The sequence below is a fragment of the Poeciliopsis prolifica genome, unplaced genomic scaffold (assembly GCF_027474105.1).
Source record: "Poeciliopsis prolifica strain line A6 unplaced genomic scaffold, Auburn_PproV2 SCAFFOLD010, whole genome shotgun sequence".
Classification (NCBI taxonomy): Eukaryota; Metazoa; Chordata; class Actinopteri; order Cyprinodontiformes; family Poeciliidae; genus Poeciliopsis; species Poeciliopsis prolifica.
Genome location: NW_026562385.1, coordinates 13,825,566 through 13,843,932, shown reverse-complemented (window position 1 = coordinate 13,843,932; position 18,367 = coordinate 13,825,566). Strand labels below are relative to the sequence as shown.

At 39.5% G+C, this 18,367-nt stretch overlaps 1 protein-coding gene across 2 annotated transcripts; it reads left to right on the top strand.

The window, feature by feature from the left end:
- The first annotated feature begins 1,694 nt into the window (after positions 1-1,694).
- On the top strand, positions 1,695-17,586 carry slc16a3a (solute carrier family 16 member 3a). Of its 2 annotated transcripts, none has more exons than XM_055035627.1 (7): positions 1,695-1,965; positions 7,505-7,610; positions 7,822-8,083; positions 9,429-9,572; positions 10,408-10,994; positions 11,101-11,281; positions 13,432-17,586. In XM_055035627.1, exons 3-7 carry the CDS (start codon positions 7,861-7,863, stop codon positions 13,764-13,766), a joined length of 1,470 nt encoding a protein of 489 aa, XP_054891602.1. In that variant the 5' UTR covers positions 1,695-1,965; positions 7,505-7,610; positions 7,822-7,860; the 3' UTR covers positions 13,767-17,586. The 2 variants fall into 2 exon arrangements, with proteins under 2 accessions (XP_054891602.1, XP_054891601.1); XM_055035626.1 differs by lacking the exon at positions 1,695-1,965 and adding an exon at positions 5,196-5,293.
- Positions 17,587-18,367: the final 781 nt, after the last annotated feature.

Below are 18,367 nucleotides of genomic sequence, written 5' to 3'. Positions count from 1 at the left end.
TGGGTTTATTTCCTTCATGATAAGACGCCAGTCACAGAAAAGCAGGGAGCAGCAACAGGAAAACAACATGCAGCAACAACAACAGCTGCAGAGGTTCGGATTAAAGAACTTGTGTGAGTTGAAATTGAAGGAAATGTCTGGTTTGTGCAAATTCAGCTTGAGGATGTAAATACTGGAACCGCACAGATATAAAACCATCTGATGTAATCTGAAAGGAACCATCTGAAATCAAAGGCTGTTAAATTATTAGTCAGCGAAGCAATATTTTTACAAATAAAATCATGTCATGTTGTGTGAATGCATTTTTTTTATTGTTATTTTAACCTTTCATTGCACTTCTTATATTTTTGACCAAGTCAAAGGGACCCGAAAGAAACCGGGGCTGACCAGGTCAAGCCGTTCAACACGCGAAGCCAGAAAGACTCAACCAGAGCTTGAGTCACACTGAGCTGAAATGAAATCCAATATGAAAACAAAAGGTGGAGTCAGAGTTAAAATGGCTGCAGAGAAACAAGCTATGGGGGATGTGGTTCCAGCATAACATTTCAACATGACACACAAAGGAAAAGAGCAATATAAAACGAAGAGAAAGATTACAACATTTCATATTTTAGGTCAGAACCAGGTTCCTGAATGCTGCAGCTTCAGCCTTATGGAAACAAGTCCACACTTTGAGGATCTTTTTCAGCACAGTGCAGGGGAAAGGTTTGACTTTTTCGAGCTTTTCACAGTTTAAATGTTAGATTTATCCATCTAAAGATTTCCACTGTGACAAAGTAAAATCACATTCATCACCAAAGATAAAGAGCCAAAAAGCAAGAAGAAACAAATAGCTGACTAGCATTTCTTCCCTACTGATTATAGAGACAGGCATTAAACATTTTCAAAATGCCAATATTAAATATAAACCAATACCACGATAGGATGGATTTATTACGAGTTGATGACATTGTTTTCTCACCTTTTGGGAGATGTCTGTCTTATTTCAACCAAACTATTTGGTTAAAGGAAATTATTTCCTTTTAAATCCAGAGGTAAATAGTAACTATTTACATTTACAAACGCTTGAGTAACGTTTTGGAAAGCAACTTCCGGGACTTTTGACTTTTACTTGAGCAATATTATTATGAAGTATTGCTGCTCTTATTGAGTTAAGTCTCTGGCTATTCTGCCTGAATCCTTTATTTTGTGACAATGTTATTTATTTATTTAATCTTTTTTTTTTTTTAAAGTCAACAAATCAAATGAAGTTTATTTGTGAAGCACATTTCAGCAATAAGGCAGTTTAAAATGATTAAAAACACAATACGGTATCCTAGTATGAAACAAACAATAAACATTATATTTGATCAAACATCACCATATCATCAAAATCATCCATCAAATATTCTTCAGCTATATCAATCAAACTTCCGGTTATTATGAATCTAAAGCAGCTTTAACTAGTTGGGTTTTTAGGCTTCATTTAAAGGAACTCAGTGTTTCAGTTGGATTGCAGTTTTCTGGACGTTTGTTCCAGTTTTGTGGTGCACAGAAGCTGAACGCTGCTTCTCCAAGTCTGATGAATCCATTAGGGGTATAAAAAATTAGGAGCGGGCAGGTGGCGCTTTGTCTTCAGGGACATTTTGTGGACACAGCCTCTGATGGCTCAGGTTCTCTGATGGCTCAGGTTCTCCATCAGCTCTGGCTGCGTGGGCGCCGTCTGCAGCTGGAATCCCTCCGAACCGTCCGGGAAGTCTGCGCAGTCAGCAGGATGATGGTGATGCTCAGGCCACAGAAAACAAAGCCTATAAATAGCACGACGCTGATGCGTTTCCTCCTGTGAGGTCAGACTGTGGAGGGGGCGTTAGGACCCAGCAGCAGCTCGGTCTGCCCGGCTCTGACGCTCTGCGGGTGGACGTGCAGGTTGGAACGCCGCGCAGGTGCTGAGGCTGGATGAGGGACGGCTCCCCGCTGCATCATCCGGTAAGACGCTCAACCGTTTGCCGCTGGCCGCAGACGCACGTCTTCCTGTTTCACATCGGCATCAGCGGTCCAACGACTGTCATAGATGGACGAGAGGCGATTATTAATGATCATGTGGCATTTTCAATTCTGGGACGACTGCGTGAAATGCATCATGTCGATGGGACGCGTGACTTTTTCCTCGGTGTTTTAGAGGCGATCTGTTTCTGCAGGAAATGACTGCAGCAGCTTCCAGGATGAAGGTGTGAGGCTGCTGCGCGACGAGAGGAGAGAAGGTGGAGCAGAACGTTCTCCAGTCAGGAGGTGTTGGTTTGATCGGTCAAGCTTTTATTTTGAAAATGTCAAGATTCTGTCCTCACCGTTACCAATTCTGTTTAAGTTAGGCATGTAAATATGTAGAGAGATAAACTATTAGTAGAGTAGAGTAATATGCCGATGTACCGGGGATGAATCGATACGAGTTAAATTGGAAAACGGTTTTATTTTCAAAGGTTTATCTGGCTGGAAAGGATGAAGGATTCTGTTGGAGATAAATCAAATCACCCTTCCCTCCCTTTCTCCCTCCATCCATCCATCCATCCATCCATCCATCCATCCATCCATCCATCCATCCATCCATCCATCCATCCATCCATCCATCCATCCATCCATCCATCCATCCATCCATCCATCCATCAAATGTTAATATTGAGTAATCTGATCTGAAAATGCCATTTTCAAATGCTAATTTTATTTATTAGTGAACCATAAATGATCCTGGCCAGTGGAATCAACAGATGCCATCATGTGTCTTGTTGTGGCTGTTGGCCCTTCTGGTGTTGTGTGGTTCATTATTCCACTGCATTAGCAAAGTGAACTGAAGGTCACAAACTGACGTCTGAACATGGTGACAAATAAGGAAACCACAGGCCTCCAATGTGAAGAGAGAGTTTTAGCAAGACTGATGTGCAACATCAGGCCAGATGTTGGGTGTGGTACCAAAATTCTAGGAAAAAAAAAATATATATATATATATATCTATATCTATATATATATATCTATATATAGATATATATATAGATATATATACTTTTTTTCTTGGACATGTAGCTTGCAACAGCTACATTAAAAAATATGAATAAATAGCGACCTTTTGAAAGAATCTGTGTTTTTGAGACATGGATCAGACTCTTTCTAACTTGTTGTGTCAGATTCCCATCAGAAACGTGTTACCTGGAGACACTGGCTGTTGGATGTTTGGCTTCACCAATCAAGTATTTCTACTGCGCAGCTCATTCCATCTGTTTCCTCAGGTCGTAAATCAGGTGATGGGGCCTCCAACTGCAAGATTAGTCAAAACAGTGACTTTACAACCTTTATTTGTTGAGGCTTAAAGACTAAAAATGATATTTTGGGAATTCAAGAACGACTATTCAATACGAAGCAGTGTTAGGATTTTGTAAGGCTGCTGTTGATTTCAGTGGCTGTGCAGCAGCGCTGCAGGTGGGGGTCGGGGGGATATGAAGGATGGAGTTAGCACAACTGAGCCTTCCCATTACAAAGCGTAATAGGACGAGGCAGAGCTGTCAATTTTACTTGTTGATCTTCTGGCGCTGCTTGTTTGTGGAGATCAAGAGAGAGGACGTCTGAGAGATGAGTCTTCAAATGAAATGGTTCCTGCATATTTTTGTCTTTTCCCCCATAAGTATAAATCTTATGTCACTTATTCAAGAGTAAGTGAAAAAATGATTCTAGGGTTCTTTGCTGTGGCTTTAAGGTCCACAAACCTAGACAGTTAGAAACTCATTCTTTCATTGTTTCACCACATAGACAGTGAATGCTGCATGCTGATGTAGTAAGGATGGGAACATTACATTTCATTCATTCCTTCATTGTTTAAATTACTGACTCCATGTAAAGGTTGGGATAGCAACAGGAGGGGCAGGTAACCCAGGGCTCCCCGGTTTACAGCAGCATTACTCCTTTAATGTAAAGGGAAAAATAACCTCCATCCATCCATCCATCCATCCATCCATCCATCCATCCATCCATCCATCCATCCATCCATCCATCCATCCATCCATCCATCCATCCATCCATCCATCCATCCATCCATCCATCCATCCATCCATCCATCCATCCATCCATCCATCCATCCATCCATCCATCCCTTAAACCTTATACTTGATTATGCATGTGTATAACTTTGCCAGAGGACATGAATCATATTAACAAAAAGAGAATGTAAACATTATCAAGCAGTTTCTTTATCTGACTGAAAACACGAAGTGAAGGTTGCAGATGGAGGATTCGTTGTTGAGCAATTGAAGTCTTGTAGAGGCTTGCTCTGCTACTGCTATGAAGGAACTCCTACTTCACAAAAACATCAAATAAAGACTTCCTAGGAAGTCAACCCACTGCAGTATTTGTATATCAAAACTCTTAGGTACCATGCAAAAAATAACAAAAAAAGGTTGCAGCTCGTCAAAAACGAGCTGCAAGAATTCGGAAACTTGCAGCTTGCAAGATGTCATAATTATCTTGAAGGCCAGAGAGAGAGAATGATTTCTTTGTTCTTTTGAAGTATGTAGTAACCTTAACTGTAATAAAAATAATACATCCATAAGTTAATAATATGGATGTATTTTTCTCTCTTTTGTTCTTTCAAACACTGGAGCAGTTTATATGCTGTAGTACTCTTTTGTGTTAAAGACTTAATGAGAAACTTGAGAAAAATACAAACATGCAAAAAAAGTTGTTTTTGCTGCAAATAACTTTGCTAAAAAGTAGCAACTGACTTGGAGGTCTGCGCTGGTAAAACCTCACAACATTTACATCTAAACTTTTCTAATTACAAACAGAAATGTCAGCCTCTGAATACAAATGAAATGCATAATAAAATTGCATTTGTGAAGCAGTTAAGCAGTGATAAAAGGATAAAATACTGTTTAATTTTTTTAATAACAAAATTTCAGAATCCTGATGCAAAATTATTTTAAAAAATGTATCCAGCTGGTGGTACTTAGAAAACTTGCTAAGATGATATTTGGTGTAAAAAGTTTGAGAATCACTGCTATAACTTTAGCTAATATGGCTAATAAAGAGTTTTATTTGTTCAATATGTTTATAGTTGAGTTCTTCAAAGTTATGATCAGTTATTATTAGACACTTTTTTTTTAACGTTTTATTAAGCCAATTTGAAGGACTTCCGGTTTTAGTTGTATGATTTTATTTTTTGAGCTCTCACTTCCGGTCTCAGGCTGTTGCATAGCAGTCAGCTTGTTGATCCCAGCAGTTATTCTTGTTTCCATGTTGATTCATATTGGCAGCAACTCCGAAGAGTCAAAAGGTTTGTAAAAAAAAAAGTATTACTATTCATGTGTATTTTGTCCTGTTCGTGTGTTTTTTTTTGTGATAAACCTAAAAAAGCTCTGGAATAAAACCATAAAATAATCAATTGCACACATATGACATGTTTTAGCTCTTACGGTGGCTGCGGCTAACGCGCTAACGGCTGATGGCTCAGAAGCTAACGGTCAAAATCACAGTGAGTTAAAAAGTCACAGTGTAGCTCGTTTAACAACGAGCTACAAACAGAAACCAATTAAACCAGAACTTTAATGCATCAAACAGGAACAAGAATTATAGAACATTGAGTGCAAAGAGAATCTGTTGTCTGAATTTGAAATGTTTTCTCCAGCTGAGCCCAGGTGCTCAGAGCGCCCTGCTGTGTGGCAGAGACAATGATAGCCTAACCTAACCTAACATAAAGAAGAATGAATTAAAATGGAGAACAGGGATAATTGTCTGAACAATGGAAAGAGCTCATCAGACTCAGAGCATCTAGAGAAAGCTTCAAGTCTGACTTGTCAGAGCAAACGTTATGTGCAGTGGCAGACAATATTGACACAATGAAACTGAAAAGAAATTTTTTTTTGAGGGAACATTTTATTGAAGTAATGACAAGAGATGTAGGGATGCCTGGCAATGACTTGACCTGTGGTGAAGTTTTTATTGTCCAAATACCTTTCAGATACTTAGGACATAAATGGACAAAAATAAGCTCAAAGGATACAGAGGGCTTCAGGACATCTTCAAATTTCCTAAACACATTTCATCAAGCTCTGCCACATGTAAAAGGCCTAGAAAGTGACTGTGAGGGCGATCCATAATTGTTACAGAAAGTTCCAGACTGGCTGGTGTGTTGGAATTGCCAGGACACAGTAACACTTATTAGCGATCTGGATTTTTTTTCTGCGGCTGTTGAGGCAGGGATTGCAATTACTTTATATTCAGTCACACGCCCCATTCTATGAGACAAAAAACCACAATGGACTTTCAATCAAACAGATCCACTCAATAACCCAAACCACAGTACAAAACAAAAAGGCACAGACAGCACAACAGCTAAGACACCCTCATGGTTTGCAAAAGTGAAGAATACCATCTGATAAAATGGTTTTCTTCTCCGTGTTTTCTAATCCCTTGGATAAGAAAACACACATATGCTTGACACATATGTTAAGCATCTTATGGATACTATGAAGTGGGACATAACACCAAGGATTGTTGCCTTGGCCACACATGACATTTCTAAAGGAAAGCATCCCACTTGTCAACATGATGACATTGCAAAGGAAAGGTTTCTTTGCCTTATCGACACAGTTTCAAACACTCCAGATGAAACCACTGCAGCTGTCAACATTACAAATGTGGGTCTGTCAAGTAACACATCAATGATTGTGTTTGTATGGTGTCCACAAGTCAGAACCTATTTAAAGAGCAAATATTATACACAAAGAAACAGCACAGTTGTCAGTGAAGGAGTAAACCAGCTATAGGCAGACATTCCAAGCTAAAGCAAACTACCATTCACTGTACCACTCTATTGTTAAGAGGCACAGAGCATCAGGTCTGTGTGAAAAAGGTAATGACACAGACATTCTCATTAACGTTCCCTCCTTATGCAGTAAAGACTTCATACTAGTTAATTATGACTAAATACCCACCAGTTGCACAGCCAAACCATGGTTCCATTTCCATTTGATAGAAATCACTGATGAGATGCCACTTCTCCTGAGTTGCAATGTAGGACTCCTGTCTAATCCGTCTTCTACTTGAAGCTTGTGATCTTCTTCATCTCTGAGCATACATCTGGACATTGTTTCTTTGTAGTTTGGTCTCAAGCTTCTTCCTGTACTTCTACTTGCTTTCTGTAATCTGGACTTTGAGCTGCTTCTGTCAAAGCAGTCGTCTGTAATTTCCTGTCGTGCTCTCTGCAGGCTCTTTTATCAGGTTCAACAGTTCCTTCACTGGTTTGTTATTAGGGAAACATCTCATTGTTCTGGTGGGGATGGTGTTGTCCAGTCGTAAGTTTAACACTGTTGTGGCATTGATGTGGCTGGCAAAGAGTAATCTGGTCTGTAATTATTTGTGTCTGTATTTACTAGCCAGACAATGTACCAGTGTTTAATGGAAGAAAAATAATGTCTGAAATTCTAGAGATTTATGTTTTTATTAAATGCTGAGAAAATGATATGATGTCTGATTTTTATTGTAGATTTTTCTGGCAGTGGATCCAGTCGACATTTCTTCATTCCATGATTGCTGGATATGCATCACATGTGATTGTGAAGATTTGCGAGGAGAACCCTTCATTAAAAACTGTGAGTCCCTGTTGCAGGACAGTTCTTTATATTTACTTAATACAGTACAATTAAAAATTGGTTTATTGAAGCAGAATGAAAAAGCAATTTTAGGAGTTATGTGGATCCACACTAAGGAAAGAAATTCAATCTGAGAGTGCACCACCTGCTGCCAATCTGAATTTAAAATGTAGAGGAAATTTAATTTCCTAATATTTTATGTTTGTTCCAGCATCTCTCTGCCTCCATTAAGGAACAGCCATAAAGCACCATGGGAGGTGCTGTTGTGGATGATGAAGCACCAACAGTGAAGGCCCCAGATGGAGGATGGGGCTGGGCAGTGTTGGCTGGGTGTTTTGTCATCACAGGCTTCTCCTATGCATTCCCTAAAGCAGTTAGTGTGTTTTTCAAAGAGCTGATCCGGGAGTTTGGAGTTGGATACAGCGACACCGCCTGGATCTCTTCCATCCTGCTGGCGATGCTTTATGGCACAGGTAGGCTGCTGCTTGTTTGCACAATACACAAACTAATTCATTCAGTTTACATGTACTGCATTAAAAAATATCTAGTTTAACTTAACTGTGGGTTAAACAGGAGACCCAGTTCAAAGGTAAACTGACAGACAATTACTTTTTCTCCTCTGATCTCTGGATCGCTTTCTTTTACAACCGCTCAAGTATTTCCTCAAAACTGTAATATTTGATCAAAGTTAAACATTTGTCATTAAATCTGCATGCTCGACACCAGAGAGCAGACCCAGGGGATTGTTGATAGCAGAATGTAGTTTGGGGAGATGGAGCGTTCCTTTCAGTAGCAGAGTTGTGCTGCTGTATGACTTTCAAACAGTTGCTCATGAATATGAAGCTCATGTGTACACAATGGGCATTTCAGACCCTGCACATCATCACTATCAGTTTTTGTTCACAGCAGTCAGCATGAGTGCTATAGAGTGACATTTCTTGTGACTGGCTCTATAGAAATTTAATGAAATTCTACGTGTAAATCATAGTGAAATTTGGTGAGTTGTTGAAGTTGATCTGTTTGTGTCAAAAATGTCTGTCCTGTAACAGTCATGGCAAACTGTCTCAGTAATTTGAAAAATGTAGCATGAACTGTAAGTTCTGGAGATCATTCAAAAGCTCAGCTCAGTGTTCCTCACCACCCAGTGGTTCTCATGTCTTTGGGAACCATTATCCATCCATTAAACCTCCATTTATATACTGGCTTTCTTGTAGCAAATGGCCAAGCAACTCGAGTTGTTAGCCTGGTAACGATTGACCATAAATCTGGGAACAGGGCCGTGCTTCTGAATGCACCACTCAGCCAAACATGTTGCGTGGCCTTCAGAAGACAATTCAAGCTAATCTACACATGTGATATAGGACAGATATTGGTGGGAAAGAAAGCCCAATAAATTGACAGCAAACTAACCTACTTACAGCTATTTCAGTTGTGTGCAAAGTCAATGAAATACACTGACTTCCTTGTCTTTCATAAGAATACTGAAGTTTGAAATAAAATGTTTAGTTCAGAAACCCTACCTCTATGCCTCTAAAGCTGGTAGAATTTGGTGAATAGTTCAACATGGATCAAATAGAGATGGATCACATCTCTAATTATTTTTAGTTCAGTTCAAAGTTTTTTTTCTCCAAATTTAATAAAAGAATAACATAGCTGCAAAGTACTTTTTATTATGACTTTTTTTTTTTGCCAGATTAATGCAACGTCATTCTTAAATTATTGAGTGAAATATTTAGGACAAAATACTGAACCGTACCTAAATGCAGCAGCTGATAGTATATGAGTGTCCAGACAGTGTCTGAGCTCTGCTCTGTGCAGGTCCTCTGTGCAGCGTGATGGTCAACCGCTTTGGCTGCCGCCCTGTGATGATGGTGGGAGGCCTCTTCGCCTCTCTGGGAATGATCTTGGCCTCCTTCTCCACCAGCATCATCCACATCTACCTCTCTACTGGAGTCGTCACAGGTTTGACAGTTTTTTTTTTCTTTTTTTCTTATTCACATTTTTAGTGAAGCTGAAAAGCCATCCTTGGGGTTTCTCTTGAATTATCTGTCAAATGACTAATTGACAGATACTGAATATAATTTTATTAAGACTTTTAAATGAGATCTGATTAAATTTGCACAAATGCACAAACTTTTGAATCCATTGTTTTCCTTTATGCAACTGTCTATCTGTCTAGTGATATGCCAATAATGCATATAAGCAAAGGAATGAGATGGATTCTACAAAGTCTTGTTTTCATAAAAATATAACATTTTCTAGTGTTCCATATTAAAGCTGCAGTGTGTAACTTTTACAAATATATTTTTTACATATCTGCTGAAACTCACTGAGTGGTGAAAGAATGATACGAGTCTGCCTTCTCCCTATAGTCCTGCTGCCATCTGCACAAAAACACAGCTCCATCAGAAACAACCAATCAGAGCCAGAGGGAGGGTCTAATTGCTGTCAATCATACTTGTGTACACACTACTCACAACCTAGCCCTGCTCTCTAGTTGGAATGGTGAATTCTGCACCGTTAGCACATTTAGCAGTGCATACATGATGTTGATTGACAGCGCTAAACCCCTCCTCCTGGCTCTGATTGGTTGTTTTTGACTTGGAGCGGTGCATTTTTTCAGATGTCAATAGTAGCCAAGGGATGAGGCGAAGGAGATCAACTTTTTTCAGATTACCTATCTCACGTGACAGCTTTACCAAATATGTGTAAAGCAGATTTTTGTAAAAGTTCCACGATGCACCTTTAAATTTCAGACTTTTTACATAAATATTTCTTGTCCTTGTCTTTGCTGAAGGTCTGGGATTAGCTCTGAACTTCCAGCCATCTCTCATCATGCTCAATCGGTACTTCAGTCTGAAGCGTCCTCTGGCCAATGGGCTTTCTGCTGCTGGGAGCCCCGTGTTCCTCTGCTGCCTCTCGCCTCTGGGTCAGCTTCTTCAAGACTATTACGGGTGGAGGGGAGGCTTCCTCATTCTTGGTGGGCTTCTGTTGAACTGCTGTGTGTGTGGAGCCCTTATGAAGCCCCTACCGATTCCCAAGACCGTGGAACAGCAACACGACCAGCAGGACAAGAAGAAGACAAAGAAGCTGCTGGACTTCTCTGTATTCAAAGACAGGGGGTTTGTCATCTACACCCTAGCAGCATCCATCATGGTGCTGGGCTTGTTTGTGCCGCCTGTGTTTGTTGTGAGTTACGCCAAGGAGCTGGGGAACGAGGACACCAAGTCTGCCCTGCTGCTCACCACCCTGGGCTTCATCGATATTTTTGCTCGACCAACCTGTGGTGTGATTGCCGGATTGACATGGGTGCGACCTCGGTGTGTCTACTTGTTCAGTTTTGCAATGCTCTTTAATGGAATTGCTGACCTGGTTGGCTCACAGGTGAGAGAAGACTTGTTGGTCATTAACTACTAATAATAGTTTTTTCTGCTCACTCATGTAGAGTTTAGAGTCTGTAAGCTGATCATCTTTTTTACATTTCTTCCAGTCCAAAGACTACGTGTCTCTAGTCATTTTCTGCATCTTCTTCGGGATCTCCTACGGCATGGTGGGCGCGCTGCAGTTTGAGGTGCTGATGGCAATCGTTGGCACTGAGAAATTCTCCAGTGCAATTGGCCTTGTCCTCTTGGTGGAAGCTATTGCTGTGTTGGTGGGACCACCAAGTGCAGGTCAGTCAATTATTTCCAATATTTGTCAAAGCAAGTAAGTTTTTTTTAGAACAGGGTTTCCCATAAAAAACAACTTGCTAAGCCCAGTTCCCGGGGCGATGGGGCAGTGATGCAGAGGCCGTCCATGTTTTTTGAGTTATGAATTGTTTAAAATTGGACAAACCTTTCAGGGCTTTAGACCAGGGGTGCTCAATACGTCGATCGCGATCTACCGGTCGATCGCGGGGAGGTTTTGAGTGGATCTCTGCAGGACGCTGAGAGCAGCACTTCCTCTTCTGACAGGCTTATCAAAAATATTAACTAAGATCCAAAACGTTTGTAGCTTCATTAAATAATAATAAAACATGGAAACCTGATATCTGAACGTTTTTAACGTAATCTTTGCTCGGCTTGCGGGGCGCAGGCGGTTGCCACGGCAACGGGTGTGCTTAACGATAAAGAGAGAGAGAGTGTGAAACGGTGCGAGTGGTTCTGAGTTGATCACCTGTTCGGGTTATTCTACTTTGTTTTCCTTCGCTGTGGTTCATCACAGCCGCTGGAGTTTCTCAACATTCAATAAACTACAAACTTGGACTAATGACCTCGTTCGTTTGCAGTAAACGTCACAACCAACATCAAATAGTACACATATATTTGATTAAGTTTTAACAAACAAATAGCTTCTATCACAATAATTGTGTCAAATTACATTAATTATATCCCAAATTCAGAAGATTTGCCTTTACCTCTGCAGAGCTCTTTGGTTCCTCCTATCAGTCTGCAGTTTCGCATATTGACGTCATCAAACCAAATTTCAGATCCACCAGAACTGACTGACACCTGCTGGCCTCAGGTTTGCAACCAGCTTCTGACTGAGAAACCAGTAACCTGCTCCCAGTGTCAGAATCTCACTGAGGGAGAAACTGCATTAGGTTTTCTATCGTTTTATCATTTCTGATATAACTGATGGATAGTTGCATAGAAAAGTAGTCAATAGGGTTTAATTTATAATTTGTATGTCTTCATGCCATGAGGTAGATCTCAGCCGGCTGGTGAGAGAAAAAGTAGATCTTGGTCTCAAAAAGTTTGAGCACTCCTGCTTTAGACCATTTGAAATCTATGTTCTTTATTTATTTTGAACAAGTAAAATGTCAACGACAAAATAAAATGATCAAGAAGAAAATAGAAAAATATAATAATCATAACATATGTTGAGATAACCCAAGGTCATCTCATTAGTCCCATTCTGGAGATTTTTGCTTCATAGTAACAATGCATGAAGTTACATTTAAAATAAATCAAACAAAGAATGAACAGTAAAATCAAACTTCAATAAAATCAGTGAGGTTGTATTTTATGTGTTGTCTCATGCAATCTTTGCTATATTTCTATTTCTTCCTGTATTTAATCATATGAAATCATAGTAAGGCAGAGAGAGTGTTGTAGTTGAGACTATTTCTTATTTCAATGCATGAAGGTTTTACAGAAAGAACACGAGTAATTGATTGAGACCCAAAGCAAAAATACTTATTTTAATATTGTTTCACTTGTAAGAATGAACAACTGTTACTTTGGTTTCAAATAATTGGAATCGTGGATGATTCCTGTTTTTCTTTTATTAGAACGCCTACAGTAACTCAAATTATGATTATGATAAGTGTAACTAATACGTTATGGTTGTCATGATATTATAAATGAATGCTAAATCAGAAGCTAAAGAGGTTTTGATGATCAACTTGAAATGACGTAAAATGTATAACTGCTATTAAAGACCATCATGTTGGGTTGGAGGTAATTGGGGAAAGTTTAGGGAAAGGAGGAACTAAAGGGAGAGCAGATGACCAACGCCTCAGAGTTTGCTGATTTGGAAACAGATTGTTGAGCAACTCAAACTGTTGGAAGAAAAATATTGTTCAGGAAAAGGGTGCAGGGTGATCTTTGAGCATCTTGTGGCATGGTGTAGTAAAATGACTTTGAAGAGAAGAGGTAGACTAAGATTTTCAAACTCCTTTTCATTCAAAACTTATGTTTAACATGTAACATGATCATTTTGATCTGTAAATGGGTAAAATTAAAAAAAAATGTCTGTTAAACTCAAGTCCCATCTTGATGGAAGTGTACCTCCACATTTTTTCTTGTCATTGTTTTTTTTTTTTTTTTTTTTGTCACAGGGCGACTTCTGGACGCTACCAAGAACTACATGTACGTCTTCCTGCTGGCAGGAAGTGAGGTACTGCTCTCAGGAGTGGTTCTGGCTACTTGCAACTTCTTATTTATCAAGACGGAACCCTGTGAACTGACACTCTCTCCGGGTGAGAGCGTCACACTGGCAGATGATAGGATGAAGCAAAGTAGCAGCATGCCGCAGAAAGTGATAAGTGAGAACAAGAATGACAACAATGTCCGACCAAAGAGTGAAGCAGTGGACTCACAGGAGGTGGAGAGGTTCTTAAAGGAGCCGGAGGCTAATGGTGACATGGCTGCTTGTCCTGAAACCTGTCTCTAGGTACAGACAGAGCGTGCAGGTGAAATGTACTAGTTAGCAGCATTTCCAACCCCAAGCTTTGGCCATAATTCAATGTTTGAGTGAGTGATGTGTTTATGTCTGTCACCAAAGTAGCTGTGACTCTGCTACCATCCAAATGATTGTTAGCATGGACAGCTGTGTCGGCTTCGTTTTTCCATTCAATGTTTGCCGATTGGGAAAACTGAGCCGCAGTGCTGCCATGTGTATAACATAGTTTATAACAAATGTTCAAGTTATTTTTTATGGATGTCACCACCAGCAAATAAAATTAAGGGATAATTTTGTCAAAATTCTGCATTCTATGCTTTAGCAAATGACATAACAAGTGATTTGTACAGATGAATGTAAGCTCCCCGAAAAAGAAACACAGTAAAGTTGCAATATGTAATTTTTGACAAATATGTAAAAAAAAAAAAAAACAACAACACATTTTATAAAACTGTCATCATGAGGTGACAGTACGGGATGAGACAGATAATGTGCAAAAAATGTCCAGCTCCTCTATCCGTTAAACTTGCTTTGTCAGAAACAACCAATCAGAGGAGGAGGGTCTCAGTGCTGTCAATCACAGCTTGTTCCCCACAGTGAAACCTGCCATGAATGCTAAGGCCAGTTAGCATAGCCACCAATGATGGCAGATAAACTGTTTTCCTAGAATAGTAAGTCGTTTTTCCACCATGAGCACATTTAGCAGTGCATTCACAAGGTTGATTGACAGCACTAAGCCCCTCCTCTGTCTCTGATTGGTTGATTGCTTTGAGTGCATTTCTTCAGATGACAAGAGTAGCTCAGGAAGTGGAGGAGATTGATCTTTTCACAGATTATCTGCCTCATATTAAACGGCCTCAACACTTCTAACAAATGTAAAAAACATACTTCTGTCAGGTACAGACTGAAGCAGTATGCAGCAATATGGAGCAGTTTGATTTGGATGGAATTTGACACAATTACAGAACAGTGGGGGCGTAAACAATCTGATTCAGACCAGCCACTCGAGGCCATGAGTGATGTCATCAGAGAGTAAGGTCACCAGACACAGACTCGATTGGATTCAGTTGTCCATTTTTACCAGGTTTCAGGCTGGGTGACTGTATCAAGACACTGCCTAGCATATGGGGCCAACTACACACACTGTTGAAACCAGAGTGAAAGGCTAGGCTAACCAAGGAGGTTAACCTAGCATGCCAGGGAGTCAGAACGTAGAATACTTGACCTCTTTCAAACCCTGCATGAGACCCCCATCACGCTCCTAGTGATGGTGTTTAGTCCAACTACATGGCATCCTGTCTGTCTGTCTGTGTCAGATGACTGCCAGACATTCTGTTAGCATCCTGCCACACTATCATTCCAGTCAGGCTGCCACTGCTGTCCTCTGGTGAGCCTCTACACCTGCCAGCTCCTTGCATTTTAACTCAAGAACATCCTCTGTGCCGCTCTCCACCAGATGACTTTCTAATTTGACTATTCGTTTGTGGTCCTTTACATGGTGCTTAACTTTTGTCTCAATAATTAATTTTTGATGAAGTGGAAGGAAATTCATTTTCAATAAAAGGGGGAATAGAATGAAAGGCTAGTAAATCATCCTACCTAAGTTTAGAGTCCGATCATAGAGGAACAAACGTAACGTTTAAGAAGAAAGACCCAAGCTGAATATAATGTCTAGCTCTGCTCCACTGTTTGAACAGCATGTCACAGAGATCATCAATTCTGAACTTCAAAACAACCTAATGCTTCAGGCTTAGTAAAAGTAAAATGACAATTCTATTCAGTACCATGAAAAAGTATTTACCTTGTTTGCTTCTTCTCTTTTAGTTAAACTCAAGTGTTTTTCATTGGTAAACATTTTTTTTAGTATCAAAGATGACCTGAGTAAAAACAAACTGGAGTTTAAAAATGAAGGTTTGCTGCATGAATCCTATCCAGACCAGCCTGACCAGGGGAGAATGTAACTGGTTATTTAATTCTTGGCAGCAGTCACTGCCATCCATACACTAAAATTGCTCATCCCAAAACCATTTTTTCATTTTGTTTCTTGTTTTTTTTTTTTTTTTTTTTGCTTGCTGGAGTGCTTCTGTGTGACAATATATTCTGATGATTGTCAGAAATGCTTGTTTATGGTTTTCATTATTAATTATAGCAAGTTGTTCAGATCTTGAATAAGCAAACCTGGTCAGACTGTCCCACCACCATGTTTGGCTATCAGTTTATTTTTTTTCTGAGCCCAGATGTCACAGGAACACATCCACTGCAAAGTTCTACCTTGTCTCATCAGTCCACAGATATTTTGGAGATCATCACTTACCAGTGTTTTCCTTGGAACTCTACCATGGAGGCCATTTTGTCTCGTCTGTATTATTGTTGAACCCTGACCTCTAACCTTCACAGGCTGTGTTCTGTCCTCCTGTGTCCTCCTGGAGGAGCCATCCCAGGTCTCTGGGAGTGATTCTGGTTGGCTGGCCTCTGCTGGGAAGGTTCTCCAGGGCTCCTTTGTTTTGTCTGATTCTGGCTAAAGCTCTCGTTGTGCTTTACTGGAGTCTGGATGAGTTAATGAGGGAGCCAATTAATGTTCTATCTAGAACCAGGTTGGTTTGGATAACTTCATTTTCACTAGAGTTGAGATCATCTTTTCTTAAGTGAATTTTGATTTTGCTGAGGTTATCTCTGACTGAGTGACTACAACATGGCTCACTGCCATCAGTCTGTGTGTGTGACTGAATGACTGTAATTACAGGCCATTTACTATTTTTACCATTTCAGTGTTTTTGATTATCTGAAAAACACAAGAGTGACCAAAACTAAAACATAAAGTTAAAAAAAACAATCTGTAAAGGGGAAAATACAATTTCATGTCGTGTCATTAAATAGAAAGTTATAAAAGTAAATTTATACCGGAAATAAAACTGAGTGCCTCACGTAAAAAAATCAATACAGCGTAAAAACTAATAACATATACTTTATATATTTTTTTAGTTTTTATTTTTTCAGGAAATTTGTGATAAGAGAGGTGCAGAATCCTGTCAGCCTTATCCTTTAAATAACAAAGTGCTGCTTTCTGCTGTTCTGCATTCTTAAGTGTTGGAAAAGCTTTATGTGTCTGTATAACCAGAAACTCATTCCTGTCATATGGCTTGAAATCTTGTGTGTCACAAACTTCTAACAGATTGCAGTTTCTTTTCTTCTCTTCACTTTTGAATCACAAGGCAGGAAATGTCTTCCCCCTCAGTTTGTGACGTGACACAAACTAACCAGGTCAGGTACTAGTTAGATACGATACTAAACATGGCTGCAAAATGTGGCAGCTGGTTGGAAAGTCCTGCTGCAACTTTTGTCTCAGAGTTTGAGGTTGGGGGTAAATATTTTATGCCTTAAGTCTTTATTGTGGCATTCAAAAGACAGAGAAGCATTTCACTGTGAATCAGACGCCCCGGTCTGCTTCACTCTCCACAGGTTATGTCGTTCCTACTGACTTGTATATGATTGTGAATCGCTGTTATTGTGAGCTTACTTGTGTTGATAACATTATACTGCCTCTCTAAAGTACTGAGCTCACTTAGTTTCACAACCCAAGATGTCCAGCAGAGGTGATGCAATAGCTTTCTATGGAACAAAGTGTGTTCTGCAACATCGTTTGCTGTTTGTGGAGTAAAAAGGCATATTTAATCAAAATATTTTAACAAAGTAATTCTAATTTGCTATTACATTTTTTTATGGACAATGTTACACATTACTGTTCCTTGTGTGTTTTTTATTGTCTGTAGCATTTGTGAGTGTTTCAATAAATATATTTTTTGCTGTTCTAGATCTCTGGTTGTCTGTGCATCCATTATCCAACATCCTAGCAGGGTCACTGTGACACAATAAGAATATCTTGATGGTTTTATTCTGACTCATCATCAGAACCGCATCATCTACAAAAAGCAGGTAGAAAACACCGGGATTCCTGAACCAGAAACTCTCAGCCACAAACAAGGTTAGATGCTATTATAACATCTTACTATTAAATCTATTAGTTGAATTTTTTTTAGTATACAGTACAGAAACGGTAATATTCAGTAGAAGGGAACCCAAACGATGTCCTTTTAAAAATATCATTTGGAGGATTTCTTTAACTGTAAACTAATCAGTTTGTTTTTTGTAATCTGAGCACCATGAGGGAAAATCACACAGCAGCTGGGTGAATAATGGATCTGTCAGTTTCCATGGTGATGGCTTACTTTGCTTCTGATGAATAAGGATTGGTGCATTAAAAACCTGGTGGTTTTATTTTTAATGTCAAACAGCAAAGTTCACCTGCAGACTGCTGTCCCAAACAATAAATCAAGTGTAACAAAAATTACATTTTATGTCTGTGCAGTATTGTTTATGACGGGAATCATTTTCAGCTAACAGTTTTAGGTTATCAATGCAATCTTCTGTCAGGATTACTCCTGATGGTGAAGGTGGTAGGCCCCATCATTAACATTATTGCATACAAAATACACATTTAAACGTATTCTGCCCCAAGTTTATTTTTAACATCTACTATGACATGTCATGGCCAAAGGGGGGCGTCGTACCACGAGTCTGTTGGAATATTTTAT